Consider the following 22,417-nt stretch of genomic DNA (forward strand, 5'->3'; position numbering starts at 1 on the left):
TACATTGTGGGTACCTATGATACCTTGTAAAAGAAAGACAAATATTCCCGGGTTACGAATAACCTGACAATATTTGAAAATCTCCTACTACCACCACAGTAAGCTGAAAATGTTGCTAGTGTTGTGATGGAGGACTTAGCCAGCCGAGGAATTGAACACACTACGGCTGGGTGGGACTCAAACGCGATGTCAACTCGGCCACCGATCGGTATGATAAGTATATTGAGTAATTGCCGGGTGACGTCGACCAAGTGTATAAGGGATGGTGTGTGTGTGTATGTTTACAGGTGTCAGAAGTAACGATCCGCAGAAGTGAAGCGATGTGAATGATCATACTAGTGTTAAAGGTTTCATAAAAATGTGAAAACTGTATGTTTTGACATTGAACATAGACATCGAAAAAATGTTTAACATCATGGGCAGTCAATAAAATGAGATATGTCTCAATAATAAGGAGGTTTATTATATTGCTTTTGAAAACATAATATTATTAGAAGAATAAAAACTGCAAGTCACGGTGCACCGGTTATCACAAACTCATCAAGTTCTTTTTAAAAACCTATTATTTATCTAGCCTAAATATTAGATATTTACAAAACACTGAACTCAAGAACAATGAGAAAAAAAGTACGAGAGACCTCTTATTTTAAAATATGGGCAGCTAAAAAACTATGAGAGACCTCTTATTTTAAAATATGGTCTGCTAAAAAACGAATATTTTTTATAAATCTGGACACACACGACGGAGCCGACGAGCCAAATGACCCCGCCCCGAGCCAAAACACACAGCGTGTGCGGAAACTCAAGAGGATTCGGCGAGGCTCGATTGATTTCGGCGAGTCTAAAATACATCGACAGCCGTATAATAATAATAAAATAGCATTTATATAGCGCATTGTAGTGTAATTTTACTTCAAGTGCGCTTTACTATAGCAAACTTAAAAACGGTAATTTAGTATTAGCATGTTCTTAAAATTATTCCTATAGTGTGCCAACCAATTTAGATCTAATAATATAACACTAAATAAACAGTTTTTACAAAGCGATTACATAACAAAGAATAACAATAACAGCAGGACAGGAAAAAACGAGAACATTAAAACTGAAACAATATAAAACAGGAGGCAGTTTGTGCTCAGAAATGAGAATCTTCTGAGCAGACATTTAAAAAAGGTACAGTATATGGAAAATTCCCGCGCCATTATTATTTTTTACCACTTAATTAAATAAACCTTTGTCAGATGATTAATATGTATAATTTACCTATCAAACCTTTTTTTAATGTGAATAAAGCACAAGAGTCCCAGCTGCTCCCAATCGCATGGAGCCAGTAAGACTATGACATCCCCAACTGGGGTATGTTGTGTTGTAAGCAACACGTCTGAAGCCATTTCGAGCAACGTTTAACTGTGAATGGTGGTCTGGCGATACTGAGAGCATATTCCACTCTGGAACGTGCCGCAAGTATTCTATGTATTATTTAAAATTAATAAATTGTGAAATAACACAAATTACTAAAATAAAATCTTGCACATGCCGGGATTTGACGGCCGGCATAGTCCAGTGGTAACGCATTGGACTGCCATTCCGAAGGTCGCGGGTTCGAACCCGGCGTGCGCAAATAAATTTTATTTGATTAATTTGTGTTATTTCACAATTAATTAATTAAAATAATGTATAGTATATTTGCGGCACGTTCCAGAGTGGAAGATACTACCAGTATCGCCCTGGTGTAAGACCACCATTCAGAATTGAAACGTTGCTCCAAATGGCCTTAGCCGTGTTTAGTGACTAGATCTGAATAGCCAGGTACTTCCCCACCTTCCTCTTTCCCTTCCCCACTTACCTTCAGCCTCACAATACCCCCCAATTGGGGATGCCATAGTCTCACTGGCTCCAGACGGGAGCAGTTGGGACTCTTGTTAGGTATTCACTATAAAAAAAAATTTGAGTCTGCGACCTTCGGCTTGCTAGTCGAGAGCCTTACCCCTACGACCAAGGAGGCCGTCAAAAAACTACTCTAGGTACTTAATTTAAAAAAAAAACCTTTGTTGAATATTTGTGATTAAGAACTGCTTAATTTACCTACATTATTTTTTTAATACTTTATAGCATTAATGAAAAAAACCTATTTATTAGTTCGAGTTGTACACTCGATGGTGACGTAGATCAAACTGACCTGGTTCGGCGTTAACCGCATCGGTCGTGTGTTCCCCAAATTTGGACCGCGTCCAAACATGGTTCCAAATGGTTCTGGGCCGAATGGCTCCGTCGTGTGTGTCCAGCTTTGCGAATACACTCGCGCCTTCTCCACGGCAGAAGCAAAGTACATCAACCAAGTAAATAATTAAACATACTAATTTCGGTCTTAATATTGTAATGTTGCATGATGTGTAATATCTGCGTAGTGATTATCAAAATTGGAAATGATCAATTCAGACGAGCGATAAAGCAGGTACCAATTTTTTTTTATTATAATAATAATTCTGTATGTATGTCTTTTAAATGTGTACTGCTAAATCGGTCAAAAAATAACACATCTATATCTGAATTACTAATGATTTTTTAAATTTAATAACGGTGTTCATTCGAAAGGTAATTCTGATCGTCTCTCTAATTATTTGTCAACAAAAAATATAATTTTAAATTATAAATAAAATTGGCAATAGTTGTTTTCGATAGAATATGATCCCGAGTCAAATGTTTTATAATTACCTACTTAGTTTCAGTTTCTCAAATCCTATAATTATAACATCGCGTAATTTTGCTCGGTTCTGCGCTAGTACAGAAATAAAATATTTAAAAATAATAAATAAAATAAAATTTTAATGTCTCCATAATTATTATTTCATCTAATCCATAATTATGTCAAATGCAAGAGAGAAAAGTAAAAATTAAGAGTGGAGATGTAAGTGAGGGTAAAAGGAATAGAAGAGAAAAATATTTATTATTTGAATAATCATTATATAAAGCCCAAATCCATAGAAGAAAGAATTACAATTCATTAGGGTGATGTCCCAGAACCAGGTTACAACAATACGATAAACTGCATATTGTGGCGAAGATTAATAGTCCTTGATCTTTATTCAACAGAATTTACTTCCACGGAGTGCCTGCAATAAATTATATGGAGCTATTAGTCGAGGGCCTAATAAGGCACCGCGCAATCAAATTGAACATATTTATTTAATTAAGCAATTACCTACCTGACAATAAATGTTTGCTGTTGTACAAGTGAAAAATGTACATACCTGATTAATTATTGATTCATACACGAATTCATATATTAACGACACTAACGCTGTTGATTAAAACTTATCTACGTTCGGAATAATAAGATAAAAATAACAACAAACATAATTCGGGCCGAATTATTCTAAGAATGCTCTGGCCAGAAAAAATTACCCACAAAAACACTGAAAGTTGTTGCCGAATATTGTTTTGTTCGGCGGGTAGTGTGACTCGCGACTGTATTCGTTCGGAGGTGTTGCTTGATATATTTTTAACAAATAATATTGCTTATCTGTTAGTATTTCGAACGTAAACCAACAAGAGCCAAGATCACTATCTCGTTCTATGACAATGCGTTGTTTTGAGATTGTTTTGACAAACATCCTAAAAATAACCCTTTTTACAGGTTTGTAACTACTACCTAAGTTGGATGAGGAAATCAACAATGGATCTTTAGAAACAGCTTCTGGCTATTCAAATAACGAACATTTTAACACATATTCTAAATAAACAAAATTACAAAAAATCCCAAGTATCCTTTAAATAAATCGTTATAGGTTCCGGTTTTCCCGGTTTGTGACCACTCTGACCTCTAAGAACCTCGTTTCCAGTTTTGAACATAACATGTACATGACCACTTTGTACTTCTGAACTCCTGTCTTATATGTTATGATTGGTCGTCGATGTACGGTCCACCAGGCTGGCGGCAGGGGTCGCAGGTAGTGAAGCGGTGAGGTAGTGGATGATATTAAGTAGGCACCGAGTACCTCTATGTTCAGCCATTGTAGGTGTTCGCTAGAGAGTCTGGCCTGACAGGCAGTGCTAACATAAACCAGCACCGGTATATTGGCAACAAATTACCCGAGATGGTGTGAAGGATAGTGCAGCCGCTCCTCACGCTTTGCATTCTCTCCAACCAACGAGGCGCAGAACCCGGTGGAAAGTGTAATACAACAACAGCTAAAGCAGTGAGCAAGCCCGGTAGACCAAATTATATACCTTTAAAGGGGGTTTCATAAGGCATACTACTCCCGGCCACGACCGAGTTTCAACAATCTTCATTTTATTTTTACAGTTAAACATATATTTTTTAATGCTCCATAGATGGAAATAGCGCGAAGTTACTTGACATCAAACAAATATTTTAATAAAATATTGTTCATTGGGAATCCCACTCGAATTCAATAATATTATCGTTGATATTGTGAGAGGCGTATCACATATCATAATTGATAATAATATCATTAGGGTACCAATAAAGATAGAGCATTAAAAACATCCAAGAAACTGGTATTTGTATGTAACAGAAGAATGGGTAATTAAAAGCACGAATTCTGAAACCAGACGACTCTAATAATGTCTGGTGAGAGCATGGCACGTTTGTCCAGCGCCGCGCGCCAACAAACAACGTCTAACAAACGCGAACCGGAGAACTGCACAATAATAATTCTTCCGAGCGCTTCAACAATGCATAAAGTGTTGCAATATTAATCACGCCGATCAGAGCTGCATTACACGTACAGGTAGGTAATAGGTGTACTACCTACACCGAGACCAGGGACCTACCGGAGACCTACCTCGGTGTTAAACTTTCACGCGAACCACTGAAATCACCGTCAGGCGCTGTATACTTAGTGATAAACACCGCACGTGCTTATTGTTAAGGACCGCAAGGGGAAAATAATGAGGGCTTTCGCGTAAAAAATTCGACAATTTTCCAGAACCTAGACAAAGTTTACAGAGAAATCAGCAGTATATTTATTCGTGGTCTTTATAGACGGAACGCATGTAATATTTGAGAGTGTAAGAAGGAACTTTTACTATCAAAGTAGCAAAGAAGGAAAAACTGGAAAGTGTTCTATAGCTTGAACATAGTGACTTCAAAAGGATCTTAATTTAATAAAAAAAGATTCACGATTATTAAATTAACGTTAAATTGGACCTCCGTCAAACTGTTAAATGAATTATGCTTCGAATCCAATAATGCAAATCTTCAATAAACTCTAAATAACCTTATGAAAATTACACAAACTATTATAGTACCAGTCTTTTCCCCGTTGCGCCCAAAGGAGGTAATTAAATTGTATTATTATTCCCAAATATTTAACCAAACAAACCCTACCCGGCCAATCCCGACCCAATACGACCCAAAACGAAATAACTCAACAGAACCCAATCAAAACCAGCACTCCCAAAATCAACTCAGATCAACAACGCGTGCATCAGTCCTCTTTTTAAAAATGTCATAAAATGTAATATTGTAGGTAGGCACCTACTTAACTGCTTGTTAATTTGTATTCATTTGAATTTTGAAATCAACACAGCGCAAGTGCAGAGCACGCCATACTGAACCTTACTGCAGTAAATTATACGAGTTTATCAAATTCGAATAAGTTGAAAAAAACAAACATCCAAGCAGTTGATCGGGGTACGATTCTCGATCGTGGCGATTTTTTGAATCGTAATATAATGACCGGTCGGTGGCTCAATTGGTATCGCGATTGGGTCCCACCCAGGCGTCATGAGTTCAATTTCTTGACTGGCCAAGTCCTCCATCACGACACAGCCAATATTTTCCGCTCACTATGGTGGTAGTAGGAGATTTTCAAATGAATGTCAGTTTATTGGTAACCCGGGAATGTTTATTTTATTTTTGAAAAATAAGTATTTTTTCACTTTTATTTAAAAATAAATAGGATATTTATTGCCTCTTACATAACATAAAGCCTATACATAGCATAATAACTAGCCTGAATCGAGGTTAACAATTTACACATTGGAGTGAAGCACTATAAAGTAATCCCTACATACATAAACACAAAATATTACAAGGAGAAAGAAAAAAGGAAAAAAATATATTACGTTCGTATCCAGTTGGGTACTTTGAGAGTGGATTGTAACAATATTTGAACCATAAATAAATCATTATTCCCAAGAAGAAACAAAGTAAACATAAAAAACAACTAGGGTGAAAAACAACTGGTACACTCTGTTTTTAGCAAATGGAACTTCATATCTTAAATACATTTATTTAATTTTGACATAAATAGAAATAAATGCATTATTCGTCGAGGATAAAACGCGATTTTTCATGGGGCTGCCGCAAGTACATGGCGGTTAAGTGAATAACTCTTCGATCATGTGAACAGTAACTTTTACTGAAACATTCACATCACACAAAACATTATTTATCTATTCAACAACGTGCGTAAATTATCCGAGTATTTGATATGCTTCTCTTCACATGGCGGGGCGCAGGTGAAACCAATTACTCAATAAATTAACCGGTACCTACGGGTTATCATTTTCTCGGTAAGTACACATTTTTATCTCATTCTCCGGCGAGAAATATAGAAAGAGATTAATTATGATCCCAAGTGCACAAGGGCTATTATCGAATGTCAACATATTTTACAAACGCACTTTGGAAGGTGTAGAAATCTCAACATGAATAGGAATTAGTTTTTGATAAATTTGAACTATACAAGTCAACTTTAAAATATGAACAGGTGAAAGTGTCCAGTGACAGTTTCAAGTGGTAAATATCATAATTACCACTTATCTCAGAGGTTTTACTCCTCTTACTTATTCAGTTATATTAGATGAGCTAGGCGGGTTCGCTTATGGGATTTTTAAATAATTTATTGTGGTTTATCCTACAGTAGGTTACTGAGAGAAGTTTCTCTTTTCATTGCAACTGTTCGTCTAATTTTAGTACGAGTACTATTCCAAAGTTGATCAAATTATCTATACAGTAAAATTCAAATAAACCTTAAATAAAGAGATACCTACTTACTTACATGACATATTGAAAGCGTTCTCATGGTGATTTTTAACCAAAGAAGCGTCCATTTAAAGATGAACCAAATACGAATGTAATTCTTCAGGAGTTGAGGATGCAAACAATACAGAATAGAGAACTTGATTTATGTATGAAACAAGCTATATCTATAAATAGGGTTGGTACACAAAAGCTCAGAAACGCTACGATACAGAACCGAGTCAAGAAACCGTGTTTGTATGATTTAGTATTCGTGGGTTAATAAAAACACGACACGGGTGAAACAAAAAGTCCGCTAACAGACTAGAGAATAATACATCAATAATATTTAGAAGCATATAGTCGTATGCGTCGGCGCAGCTGGCCGAGTCGACCGACATTGACCCGAGACCCCACTCTGTACAGACTGCAGAGGGGCGCAGGGAAGAAGGAACAGGGACCAATGTACCGCGAGGATAGCACAAACCTTCAGACAGATAAATCTAACGTCTGAGCATCGGAAACACCTCAGAACAATGCAGCGTCGTATCGGAGCATTGAATTAATACATCCCGGCCTCATTTCGTATTCAAACTTATTGTTACTTTGACAGTCCGATGGAGAGACACGCGGCCATTTCCATACGCCATTAACATAGAATATCTAAAGCTAATCTAAATGTTATATAGATCACGTAACACATACTCACACTTGTGCATTTAAACGTTATATAATGCAATGTTATTCCACTATTACCGATCATGAATCGCACTAAACATACAAAACACGTCAGCTGCATGATATGAAATAATGCTGATTGGCGAAAGTAGGTAGGTAGGTACATTATATCGTGTTGAAATGATGGTGAGGAAGGAACTCGGCGTCATAGCGAATATCGAAATAGCAACTAACTTTATTATAATACTTATTGTAATTAGAAGCAGCAAAAATACACTTCAAACTATGATAGAATACATAGGTTTAAAAGTGCAATATTCTATACCTAGTAGAGTGGGCGAAAGACAAATCGGTAACATCGAAGATATTTTATCATATTTAAGGTTTAGCAAAAACGGTAACCGTTAAATTTACCGAGTAGCGTAATTACGGGAAAGTAAGTCACCCGCAAAAGCATTTATAAATAGAATAATAAAAAATGAACTTGAAGAACAGAGCTCCTAATTTTGCGTTCACGATAAAAGCTTAACGAAGACATAAAACATAATCTCCGTGTTTAGGCAAAATTTCGTCGTAAGCTCAAATATACAATAATATGACGGAGGCCATATAAATTAGCTTTTGTGAATATCTAACTGAAAGGAGAAATTAGTGAGATTTATTTTTGAAAAAATAATCCAACAATGAAAGTGAACGAAAACATCTGACGTTATAAAGTAATTATTTATCAAGTAAATTAAACTTTTGTGTTCGAGAATGGGCCGCGATGATAAAGGAATGACTACACGTCCGAGGTTGCCCCAGCCACTGCGTGTGGAGCACAAGTCAAATCGCTTTCATCTTCGGTCAGGTGAAAACACCCCGACATCACACATCACAGGCCGTCCTTGTGGTGTCACCAGTTAAGAACAAAGGGAAAAGAAAGCTTACATTAGGCGTGATTGATTCTATTCAAGGTGCAAGGTGGTTAGACTTCGAGACTCCTAGCATCAGCGTCGGTATCAGATTTCACTTTGTTCTTACTGTAGTAGAAACTGGCTGGATAAAAAATACTGTTTTCGGGCTCATTAAATCCGGGTACATATTCCCAAGTCACCAAGCTAAATTGAGGCGTATACCTACTAAAGTCAGGTATTGAACGCTGTAATGATTACGGTTTCACTATCCTATAATTTCAAGAGTAAAAAAAAACTACTACGTACTTATCTTAACAAAGGTTCTATTAATAGAGTAAGATTTGTTAGGAGGTAAAACATAGTTAAAGAGCAAAACAAAATGCGTGTTTTTCACAACAGTCAACGCCCGGGAAAGTTATTAACGATTTATCTCTTCCGGTGACTATTATATTTCCTGTGGCGATTTTTACTTCTCATATCGGTTGCATTAGAAAAAAGCCGGCTTTCTAATTTTTAAACATCGAAATTAGCATATTATGTTGTTTTAATCGTTTGCATCCGTTCAATTTACAGACACAATGATAGGTTATGCCCAAGTTTTTACCGTTCATGCCACTATCAACGCCGACGCAAATGTCGAATCGTCCCCGATATTATTTGATATGACGTAAGATCTCTGTGCCAATCACTCGCAAAAAAGTGTTGGTATAACGTTAAGTAACGGTCTAATGTAGAATGGTGATGATTGATTGAAGCAATAAGAGAAAACGTCTCGGTGAGTCACGGTCGTGGGCGGTGGAGAGTCCCAAGACCCAACTCCCAGCGCGAGCGTGAAGTGAAGTAGTGTCGGAGGTGAAGTCCTGGTTTGGCTAAGCGCTAGAACTAGGAGGATAGTCACTAGCCACTAGTCAGTGCGGAGTGGCTAGGGCAGCGTGCGCCAGGAATTAATTGCGGCAGGTCAAGCATGGCGCCCAGCACAATGGAGGGATCAGGTAGGAGGTAGAGACAGAGGTATGTAGGCAAAAGGAGAATGCTGAGAAGGTGGAACCGTTAGCCAAGGATGTGCGCGGAAATCAAGTGCTTATTGGAGATTTAAATGGCGTCAGCGTCGTGATAGACCCCGCGGTCGCCATTATGATATCGGACTCAATTAATTCTGCTCGTGTTTAACCCGACAGAGGTGCAGCACCCGACACCCGCCACCCGCCACTAGGTATCCCGCGTAATGGCATAATTATTGTGAGTAATTGACCGATTGGATATTTTAGAAAAATCATTTTATTATATTATCAACTAGTACCTACATATTAAGAATTGATCTTCGAGTACCCATTGAATTACGTGATTAAACTATAACGGAATACTACCGTGCAATATAAAAATTAATTCGCAGATTACAAATAATTTTGGTATTATGGACTTACCATGTGATACCTCGTTATAAAATAAGTAGCAACAAAACATTATTAAAAGTTCATGTCAACTTATGAAATATACGTGAAGGAATATGAATAACAACTAACTAATTAAGAACACTGCAAAGAAATAACAGATGAAATAAATTTATGGTCTGTCGTGAAAGAGCTTTCTCTCGCTATGTTGAAAGATTTATTTGGTTGGAGGCTCAATCTCCACAAATCAACAGTTCATTCGAGGCATATTGTGGAAGAGCTAGACTTATGTGCCCTTGGCTGTAGAAGCGGATCGGAGATAATCTAGCCCTTTTCCGATGTTGCCGCCAACTGAAAGGCGTATCATATGACCGTTCTTTATTGACATCAAAGCTACTGTCTTGTCGCGCAGAATTTGAACCAGGTGATTTACAGTTTATTGGAAAGACTGATGACTACCGGTAGATGCTAATAAAGAATCATTATTGTATTATGTCGCAAAAGGTCGAATAAATCTCTAAGTGAATTCATATGCATGCAATATGAATTCACATAGAACCCAGTCCCAGGTTTGAAAGTCGTCGTAATTCGCAATGAAGCAGGTTTCGAAGTTTTTCGAGATCAAAACAACTCTCAAGACATTTTAATATCAATTTAATTAACGAGATGACTGCGATGATATTTCAGAGGAGAAATTTTATAGTAGGTCAGAATAATTATGACAATTGTTCGGTGACGGGCAATCAAGATGTCGTTAGATTGGAAATAGAATACTTAATTACACAAGATAATCTCATTACTCCTGCTAAATAAGTTCCAGTTAAATAAGCTTTCGACAAAAAATCTAATCAATCACTGAAGTAGAATGTTGCCAAATCGTTCTTGGTATTTTACAGTTGCAAATCAGACGTTCCAATATTACCGACAGACATGGAGGATTATTCTAAATAAGGTGAAGTAAATCTTTTAATTTATCTGTCAAAATAGACTTCACGCGACCCGTTTAATATTTAAATCCAAATGTGGGACATTTCGCCGTGAATTTAGTGAACTCAACCACCACGTTCCCATAAATATTAATTGTCGTATTGCGTGTCTCTTGGATGAACACGCCATGACACCACCGCCACCAACGACAGACCTGCTTTGTAGTTCAACAACAACAAAATAACTACACAATAAATGGGCTAGATATGATTTAACGCGTAAATTAAAATAGCCATAAATTTACAAGCTTATGAATGTGGCAAATGAGTGTAAACTGAAACATAAATCAACCCAACTTACGCCTAGTTTTACAACAGATGATAATTGAATGCAAAAGGTTCATGAACACGCGACGAAGGCCGCTGGGCCTTAATCAACCATTAATAGTCATAAGAATAAGTAAAAACCTAAGGAAACATTTTCAAATACTTATGTAATTTAAAAATTATCATTGATACATTAAAAAAACGTTTGTAAATGAATGAAATAAAAAAAATCAGCTTGTAAAAAACAAAAGTTTTTTTACTTAATATATAGTAAAAATAGATGTACGAGTATAAATATATTTTTTTTAAATTGGTTTGACTGTGGATTGAACATTCCTCCTCAAGGACTGGATGTTGTGAACTTTTAAAATATCTTTTAAAACGTTAAAAAAATTGGTTTGACTAAGAATTGAACCTTCCTCCATAGGGACTGGAGTCAACACCGCTAACACCTTAGCCAAATCCTAATTGGCTAGTACCGACATTTATTTAGTATATTAACTGTTGTAAACTTTAAAATATAATGTCATGGAATTTCAGAAATTCGTACGTGCCTAGTGCTACCGAAATCGACAACCCTTTTATCTTCCGAGATTCAGCATGATTGGATGTCGGGAAGTAGCTTAATTTTCCATTCCAAGACACCATTTCATTCATTCGTTTATTCATTAATTCAAGAAAACAAAATTCAAATAGTTGTATTTAAAAATCCATCATTGGTGCAGCCGAAAATAGAGTTGGTTTGCAAATAAACCCCTTCCAAAGTGTTTGGCAGGAGGAGCAGGGGAAAGTCACCAATGCCCCGAACCGCGAGGAGTGGAGGAGACTGGTTCATCATGGAAATTGAAGTGAGGGTCACGATCCTCTGCAATGAGGAACCCACCCTACCCTTCTTCCCGATTTATCAATTTGAAGACTAATTTTGGGGTGAAATTGTTTAAATAACAAAACGATTCAATTTAGACAACTGTCTGCTTCTTGTTCACAAAATTATTTGAGGGGTCTTTAAACTTTCTCAGTAGTCAGGCATTTGTCTTCGTTGTGTCTTCCTTTTCCCAACAGGAACACTTTCGGATTAATCATTCATGATTGGGAATAGGAAAACACAAATGAACTTGAAGTCGCACGCAAACGTTGCTCGCAATTATCTAAATCTCATGATTAAATCTTTTCTGTTTTAGAGCGTAGATTTGGACGTATAAGCGATAATCTACTGTTTTTGTAATCAGAGCGGCCCGCTCCTGTCTGGTTTGGCATGCAATAAAACTTTTCTTGTTTTACACGCCACAAACTTTTTGGCACCATACGTATTTTCTTTCATAAATAGAACTGAGACTACTTTGGATAGATTATTTGGTGCTATCCTGTGACACTAAAGCCTCATTATTCATAACACATTCATTATTTAAATCGAATATCCGTACCCTGTACCTGTTTGGCGATGTACATGTTTTGGGACTTAGAATATATTATAAGAGGGTCAATAGGGCGATAGGTAACCCGATGATGTAGATCACGAAACGGTCTGTAATAAAAATCTTAGGGCTTATTGCCTCATTTTAATTTTTAAAAATTATAGTTAATAAGAAAAATCTCAACGATTATAATAACTTATATTCATGATGTATGTATGTATGCATCAATAAATATTAATTTTGATGACCTTGAAACCTTGAGAACAATACATTTGCAAAGTTGTGTAAATAGTTTCTTTTGAAGTAATACGTGTGTAATAATGACAAGAGTAATAATATATTTGGAGCCAGGTTCGCCAGACAAAAGGTTCTTCCGTGCCAAGAAATTTCAAGGAGTTCTTAGCGCCACAAGGTGGGAAATGGTAGATTTACGATTAGATGAGCTTCTTTTGATCTCGACTCATAAATAATTTTACATGAAAGTGTAATAAGTACTTACATATTTTTAAATCTCGTTTCAATTTAATGTTTATGATTGATTCTCATAGAGCCACACTTTCCTTGAAAGATTGAAAGAAATGTCTAGACATTCTCAATTTTAGAATAGAATACCCACTAAAGAAAACGTAAACCCATTTTCATATAAACATCCCCGTTTGTAACTCTTCCATTCAAGATTCGTTTTAAAGATAGTGAATATAATTAGAATTAGCAAAACGTTTTTCCGGTGGACTACATGACTAATAAACTATATCTGAAATAAGTTTAGTGTAAGAGATGAGTTTTGCTCTGATATCCGTTTTAGGATATGTTGCCTATCATATCTAGGAAACCGTGGAAGCTTATTTACTGACGCTCTGAAAGCGCGATTTGTATCACTGTGATGGTGCTAGTTTTTTTTTTGCCAGAAGCACGGTAAGTTTACGAATAGTTACGGATAGGTTAGGTTCTTACCTGGTGATGTCGACGAAGCGGCGCTACGGGAGCGCGGGCGCCGCCCTCCGCCATGTCGCGGACACCGGGACAGCTGCTGCTGCTGCTGCTGCTGGGGACAATTACACGTCATTCATTAAAAGCACGTAGGAGAGGTCTACATAGTATTACAGATACTGCAACAGTGGACAAAATACAGTATTGCACAGCCAGTGCTGCTGGCAACAAGGCGGTTTACATTCGGGCACTAACTGTTTCGCTTATGCAAGAGCTGTTTCTTCAAAAGAAGTATGTACCTACATTTTTTTTAATATATCCTGTTACATTCGTTTTATTATTCCTATTTTTATTATTTTATTATTATGTTCTACAAATATCATAGGGAATGCGCCTAGTTTGGTGGCTAAATCATTTTCAAGGTGACATCTTTGCTAAACAAAATTCAACGACCTAATCTTGTCGAATTTTGTTCAACAAAATAAACTTACAAACGTCCTATTTTTTAAGAGCACAGCGTGATATTTTATATGTTGCTCAAGTTTCCTGGAAGAAGTCGGAGTTGCACCAGCCGCAAGAAGACATGGCATGATAAACTGAATCAAATACATAATTCAATTTTTAAACGCTTCGGGTCATTACAAGAATAGGAATAACAGAAGAAAGATATAACATGTTCAAGCGATGTCTGAATGAAGCCATTAGTATGTGCCAAGGCTTGTATTGAAATTCATTCTCTTTGCCTACCCATGCTGGGAAAAGTCGAGGTGGTTAGTGATTAGAGAAAATATTCATTATACGCACTGCAGGTGGTTTTGATGATGTTCGTGCTAATTTAATTAGAAGTGAGCCAAAGTACCTACGACAAGTCTGATAACACTATAAAGAGAAAGGAAGCCTATCACGCGAACTAAAATAACATATATCGCCGACAAGCTTATGCGTATTTTATTTTTGACTCTCGAGAAATTCTGAACGACATAAGTTATCACATCACAGTGAAAGAGCAGTGGTAGGCAGTAGGTCCCTATGGTTATATTGGTTGATCCTCCTGTCGCTCCCTTATTACGTGACTAATGAAAAGGTACCGAATGTCAATAATCTCCAAGTTTGAGAAACGATCGCGACACAATGCGTCACTTCCCACCCTCGGACACCCCTCGTGAGTGAGGATAGGTTACAACCGCTACTGGAATATTCTCGCAGACAACCAAGCAGCCCTCACAATCGATCCGCCATCCGCGAGCCTCGAGCCATGCAGCCAGCCGCCTTCTTGACACCGCACTCAAAATAGTGCTCATATTATTGATATGAAGAGATTCAGATCCAGATCAAGGTACATGGTTTTAAAGTTCAAGTAAAATAATATGTTATACAAGTAAACAATAAACGCTGAACATGTATTTTTAAACCGCTCTGCATCGTATTTGTTATATTTAAAGAGTATTATTACCAACAGCATTATTAGTAAAAAAATTAACGGTGTTTTTGTTACAAATTGTACAAAAACTGTACAAATTCTAATTTGGATTATACTAATAAAACATGTCTTTAACTGGCTGCGTAAGATCTGACAACATAGCCCTTTGGCAGACTCGCGCATGCGCCTGATGTCTGATGCTATGCTATGCTAAAATGACAGCTTCGGTTTGTGATTTGTAATATGTGATTTAAAAAATTTTCGTTAGTAAATTCTATTCTAATGACCAATTCACTATTATATTAGCATAATTCAATATATTTACTAGTATTTGTGTTGTTTTTGGTCAATATTAATCCAATAATAATGTCACATTGTGAAGATAGTTTCATGTTACCGGAAAAGAGAGGTTATTTTGTACATTTTATTTTATTTTATAGACTTTTATCGCGCGAATTTAATAAAACATGAAAGTGACGTTTTTTAATAACATAAATGCCGTCTGCGTATGTGTAAATTCAAATTTAAAAAAAATCAACTTATATACTGTGCCAAAATTTCTGATTTATTGGTTATCCTCTGAGAATTATTAATATAATGTTTAATTTTACGAACGAGATAATAAGTGAAGTGACAATTTTTTTGCAAATACTTTAAATAATAGGACTTTGTATTTTGAATTCTGTGAAATTTTTCGACGTTTTGATGAAAAATGTTTGCGATAAGCTTTTTTTTCAACATTTTTCATGTTTGAAATTAAAATACATATTACACTTCTTAAAAATATGTTTTGTTATACAAAAATCTAAAATTTAGTTTCATCTAGACTCTAAAATAATATTGGTTTTTACGACATCTTCAAAATTAAGAAAAATATGGAACATTTAAAATACTTTGGAAAAATTTCGAAATAGAAAAATTATTATTATTATAAGTTAACGCAACAGATAAACAACCCCATTTTAATGGATTAGCAATGTATATACAATCTTATGTATCTTTCTATGAACTATTTTGTCAGCCAGCGCCCTTGAGGTGTTTTTGCACAAAAACGGCGCTATACAAGTCATCCAAGTATATATATTTTTTTTAAACTTCCGATTTTGTTGTCCGGGTTAAATCTTCCCCAAAGGAAAAACTTAACCCTTCCACACACTTTTTCACAAATGATCATCTAGTCAATCAACACTATATAAGTGCATTATATAAGCAAAATAAATACAAAACAATACAAGAACAACACGTCAACTCACCAGAGATCAAATGGGAAAATAATTCACCGACTCCAGATATTTTCATATCAGAGGGTTCGGCTCGGTAGAACTTCTAACAGGGCCTATAAATCCTACTGATCCCTCAACATAAATATTTAAAAAATCTTTTGTTATCCTACATGTATTCAATATGACCGACTTTTGCATCTTTATACATATATAAATTTTTTGATAGATCTAATACGCCTAAATTTTTAATGAGAGAGCTAGGTATGCCAGTAGCCGAAATAATGAATGGTAATATTTTTATAGTCTGAGAATGCCAAATTATTTTTATTTCATTTCCTAAATCTGTGTATTTTCTTATTTTTTAACAGATTTTTGAATATTACAGGAATTTGGAATAGCGACATCAATGAGTTTTTTTTTTAATTTTGTCATGTAAAACTATATCGGGTCTATTATGACTAATCGCTCGGTCTGTTAGTATAGTTTTATCATAATATATTTTATAAAATCGTTTTCTAAAAATGAATTTGGTTCGTATTCATAATATGGTACTATATTACGGCAGTCAATCAAGTTATGTTTAATTACCAAATTTTGGTGAATTATTTTTAAAACTTGATTGTGCCTAAATGTATACTCGGACGGTGCTAATATAGAACATCCCGATATAATATGTTCTATAGTTTCCAGAAAAGCGAAACATTTTCTACACAAATCATCAATTTGATTTGTATCTATTATTTTTATTATTAGTAAGGTTTTCACATACACGGTCGTTTATCAATTGAATAAAATTGTCACCACGTTTTTTAGTAAGACCGTTAGAATTTAATCACCAAGCATTGAAATCTGAATACTGCGTATCCCGCGTTAAAGAGGAAAAAAAGATAGCGTTTGTCCGTACGACTAGTAGGTATACCCCAACGTACTCGGTATAGCATTCTCCTTTTTGTACAGGGTTCGTGGGTAAGTGGAAACGAGATGAGTGCTGCATTCTTTATTACGACAGTGTAAGGACGCGAAGCTTTGCGTTCAGGAGCTTCCTAACTGAAGTTTAAGTTTTACCAAAAACATGTCACGATTCCGATATGCCCGAGCGCAGGGGAACTGAATATTTGGTTACCTTTTACTCGGGTAACGGAACTCGCGCGCCACGGCCGGCTCGCCACGTCCGGACAAGGTTTACGTTGGTAAGGACGCGTTAGCCGGAACAAAGGGGCACAAGGACGTGTCTCGAGGATCCCATGTCCCATGCAACGGGGGCTCCGAGCCGTCTGCCGCTCCGGGAATTCCCGGTACCTTCTACCTTCCCGTCTCTCACAGCTTGTTTTATGACGTAATAAAATTCAACGGCGTTAGAAAAACGTGAGAATGTGAAAGTTATTAAAAAGATACCTAAGATCGACTTTCGATTTAATAGAAAGGATTTCAAAAACGGAAAACCTCATCTAAATACAGTTTCTTGTGTGGGAAATATAGGCTTGCCTATTTTTCAACAAAATATAAAAATACATCAAGCCTCAGTGTGTGGCAAGTCCTATGGTTGACATGCTCACAATTATTTAACTTGAAAATTACTACAGCGTTGCAAAGTAAAACATTAAAATAATAAATCGTTAAATTTATGAAGGTGTCTCGACAGTTTAATTAAATGATACAAATAACACACTGAAGCTGTCCAAACTGATCAAAATTAACGTTTGAGACATAAATTTAATATGGTCAGACAGCTAAATAATGTCACACAACAAACACTCGCAAATAAAAGGCACTGTTAAAAACTTAAGTATTGGGTTGCAAGGCAGAACATTATTCTATTTCGACCACAAGCTGAAGACTGGAGACCAATAACCGCAATACCAGGAGTCGTAAAATGACAAAATTGTAATAGAGTCTTCATTGCTATACGTGAAGTATGAGGACTACAAATACAGCGGTGTGAATTTTTCTGGAATGAATCTGAAACTAACAATAAAATAATAAACCGGAGAGAGAGGCATAGATAAATCGAGAGATATAAAGGAGCTATGAATTGTGGTGTTTATGATGATAATTTGATCGTAATATTTACGGTGATTAAAATACATAAATCAAAACGTTTCAAATAACTCTTCATTTGGATCAGGATATTTGTGGAATCCAATATTATAGGACCAATGAACTTGAACGTGCATTCATGCCTCCACATTGGAAAAAGTTTTTTGCGTATACATGACATGACCAGAACACTACCAACATGATATGGACGACCAGTACAGTAGTTGTGAGTTGTGACTAATACAAATGTTTTGATTAGTAATTCCAGCACGGCGCGCGGGTCCAATTACAGTCGCTTGCATAATGCAGACATAATACAGTGGGCAGATATCTACTGACTTGGTACTGGCAACGTGGCAACCTTAGTACCTTCTGGGCGGAAGGGAAACCCTATTTGCTTATTCCCAGAGGACTTGGTAATAAATGCAAGCCGAACTAGTGAGGACGGGAAGGGTTGGCCTGCTTGATTAATGGATTCGTATAAACTTATGAAAGGATTGAAAGCATTCAGAGTTTAGTGTATAATTGATGTTGTTTGTAGCTTCTACACATTGCCCTTTTTACCTACAGTTTCTATTCCCCTAACTATTCGTTGTATTTATGATGCATCAGCAGATTATGTAAATATACGAGCCAAAAGGGGGATGGGTGAGAGTAGTGGATATTATGCTAATCAAAGTACCTGCTAACGCGATATAATGTCCAAGCTGCGTACAGACAAATCTCTTATAACATTAAATGGTGAATAATATGAATGAATACCAAAAAATGCATCCAAAATACATAAAATAAGATATGTGATTATTACGGATTTATAATATTATGCCTCGGATTAAATCGGGGTATGTATGGAAATTGAACAATATTATTCGAACCAACACCAAGGAATAATTACCGATAACATACGAAATTAATTAGAGAGTTAAATTTTAATTAATTTAACACACATCCAAGTGAAACCCAAAGCCACGTTCAGTATTTACAGGGCGGTAGACAGACGGTGAGCACGTGCATCCACGCAAGCTTAGTTGTTAGGAAGTGTTATTCGCCAGTATACCTATATTACAGCCAGTACAGGTCGATCAGGCTGGCTTCCACCCACATGACCGGTGCAGCGGGGGAAATGCATATGAGAGCCGGTTCAGATAATATATAAAATGAGCAAATTCAAACCCACCGCACAGAAAAGAGGTAACCGCTGGCTTGCACGAATAAATCAACGCTCAGGAGGAGTTCCACATTGTTACTGTTTAGATTCGCGGAATAAGGAAAGGGCCCTGAGTCTGGATGGACGAGACCAAGTCGGAGGATAGAAACATTGATAAGGGGTCACGAGGTTGGGGATTGGGGCGGAGTATTGGCAATTTGTGGGAATTATCCATTGTAGAGATTCGGCCGTCCGTGATCGCTAACAATACCTAGGCACCTAATAACATTATAATGTAGTGTGCATTGTGTAGGTTATGTTATCGATCAAATTAAATACGAACTCTGGAGTACATGTCGAAGAATAATGCTTGCAAATGTAAAGGAACTTCGTGCGTATGTGGTTATTCAGGTATATTACTTACACAATTCAGTATGTTACACTTTTAAGAAACCTTACGTATTATATTAATCAGACATTGACTATTCATAAAAGATTAATTCAATAAATCTTTTCACAATCATAAAACAATTATGTCAACATAAGGCAGATGATAAGACGTAACTACTGTTGCAATCCTAAATTTTCACCGATTGATATTTTATGAGCAGCTGTTGGCCAACCGTGAAATAATAGAGTTACATCAACCGTTAAAGTTCCTTGCGACAGTAAAGGAGTGTAATAATATGCACTTTTGAATGCCCTATCGACTGCATGCGATAGAGGGGGGGTGTGGCTGAGAGATGACTCACTGCCGTGTAGGGACATGGGACTGGGGTTGAAGACTGAAGGCTGAAGGGGGGTGCCTACGAAAACCTATATAAATATTATTATGTAAATATTACAATGCGGGGAAAAGGGAAAATGCCATGCCGCTGTGGTTATTACAAAACGCCCATGATGTCATTTCGAGGGGGATTCCGTGTTGTAATATTAATAACGGAGTGCTTTATTTGAAATACATCTATCAAATAATATCATTTCCCATTGTAGACATAACGATACAATATCCCACATCTTTGTATTGTATGGAGAGCTAAACTAAATAAAAAAAATACCAAATGAGTTCATTATCTGGGGAAAAATTAGTCGGAGAACCTATTAAACAATATATCTATATATATATATATATATTTATTTTTCTTTATTCAGTGTTTTTTTTGGTTATTACAATTACTGGGCATGTTAAAACCACCAAGCTAAGCACATACCCGTATTGTTGCGGTTGATTTTTTTGTGGTGGTTTGGTTGTTACTTATTTAGATTTTTTAAATTCTAAACTCACACAAATTGGAAACCTAATGAACAGTTACAACAGTAAATTAACAAAGAAAAAAAATAAAAAATAAATCACATAACTTCATATTTTGATTCCCACCATAATTATAATATTTAAATCCTTAGAACAGGCAATACGTCTCGTTGGGAACTAAACATTGGCAATTTTAAGATGTACCTCAATTTATAATAAATTGTTACTGGTTTTTCAAATCCAAATGTAGATAATGTAGAAAAGAATGTACTATGCAATTGTTCAATCTATTACAATATGGCATTATTGGCTGGGGAGCAACAGGTAATAACATTTTAAATCCACTTAAATTAGTTTGTTGATAATTAAGGGAATCTTGAAAAAACCATCTACAAAATATGTAATGTACCTGCAACAGACAAAATGTATAAAAATATTCAATACCACAATTTTTAAATAAAAATAGTTCAATAAATTACAAATGAATATATTAGAATAACATTAAAATCCCAAAACTGAATACCAAACTCATTCAAAATACCTACCTCTATCTGGGAATAACCTAATTTAACCTTCTTTCATATAAATCTAAAACTTATCGAAAATATTCGTTCAATTTCAGATTAATATGAAGAATTACCTAAAACTACTCTGCCTAAATAAGAGTCCATATCTGTTATTTTTTCTTAATCTTATGTTTCTGTTAGTGGCAAATCTCGCGTTTTTCTTGTGTATTTGTTTTATTATTTATTTATAGAAAATATTTTACTTTTACATACTTAAATAACTTTATATAATTGAACAAGAATTTCCTCACCAAACACAAGAGCCTTTATGGCGAGGAAAGGCTATATTTTATTTTCCCCCACAAAAATGTAAAAATTGTACCTACATCCATTGTAAAAAATACAAATATTAAATAATAAAAAAGGTCTATGTAAAATAGATAAAAAATTGTAGGTAAGAATCTATATTATTGAAAATAAAAATTATATAAATAAAATTAATTAGAAATAATACAGGGTGTCCGGGGGTAAAGTGCACAAACGCCGGTAGGTGATTCTGCGCGACAGCACAAAATAAAATAAATTAATAATAAGTCATTTGCAACCAACGTAAATGAACAGGGGATTATTATGTCATCTGTACAGATGAACATGGAAAGTCTAAGACCCCCAAAAACAAAAGCAGGTATTCCTAGACAGCGTATGAAATGGACAACAAACGATGTCAATATGTTCATTGTTCGTTCATATTTTTATGTAACCAAACTAGAAACAGATATGTTGTTATACAGGAAAAAATTACATTTACTTTTCTCACAAAGTTATCCAATTGCCCAAGTAAACGAATAAAGATTAGCAGACCAAAAGCGAGCAATTTTCAAAAATAATTTAATTCCTGTAGTCACATTGGAACAGATTAAAAGGGAAGTAGCAGATGGATTGCAAATGGGAAATAATTTAAAACAAATTAACACAAGTAATGTCATATCAGATGCATTGAATGTAGATAGTTTGGATAATATTCTAGTCTAAATGTCCAATGATATTACAGATAAATTCGAAATTTCAACGTTTTAAGGTACAAAAGTTGAATTGTTTCGTATGAAAAAAAAAAAATTTCTATGGAAAAAAAATTGTCTGGGAAAAGGCAACAGAATTTAAAAAAAGTTATTTTTCTTTTTTTACTTCTACCATCACCTCTCGAAGGTTGTGCACTTTATCCCCAGACACCCTGTATAAACAAGTTTAGTTAAATATCGAGTGTACATTTTAGCCATA

The 22,417-nt window shown here is 35.7% G+C and overlaps 1 protein-coding gene across 1 annotated transcript in view; it reads right to left on the reverse strand.

The window, feature by feature from the left end:
- RhoGAP19D (Rho GTPase activating protein at 19D) overlaps positions 1-22,417 on the reverse strand; it is a 259,071-nt gene that overhangs the window by 189,276 nt on the left and 47,378 nt on the right. Inside the window, exon 2 of the mRNA XM_089634022.1 lies at positions 13,579-13,666. Within this exon, the coding sequence (XP_089490148.1) occupies positions 13,579-13,632 (54 nt within the window). The 5' untranslated portion in view covers positions 13,633-13,666. The remainder of the gene's footprint in view (positions 1-13,578; positions 13,667-22,417) is intronic.

This window comes from Hesperophylax consimilis, chromosome 8, assembly GCF_061612785.1.
Source record: "Hesperophylax consimilis isolate HC1 chromosome 8, BYU_Hcon_1.0, whole genome shotgun sequence".
Classification (NCBI taxonomy): Eukaryota; Metazoa; Arthropoda; class Insecta; order Trichoptera; family Limnephilidae; genus Hesperophylax; species Hesperophylax consimilis.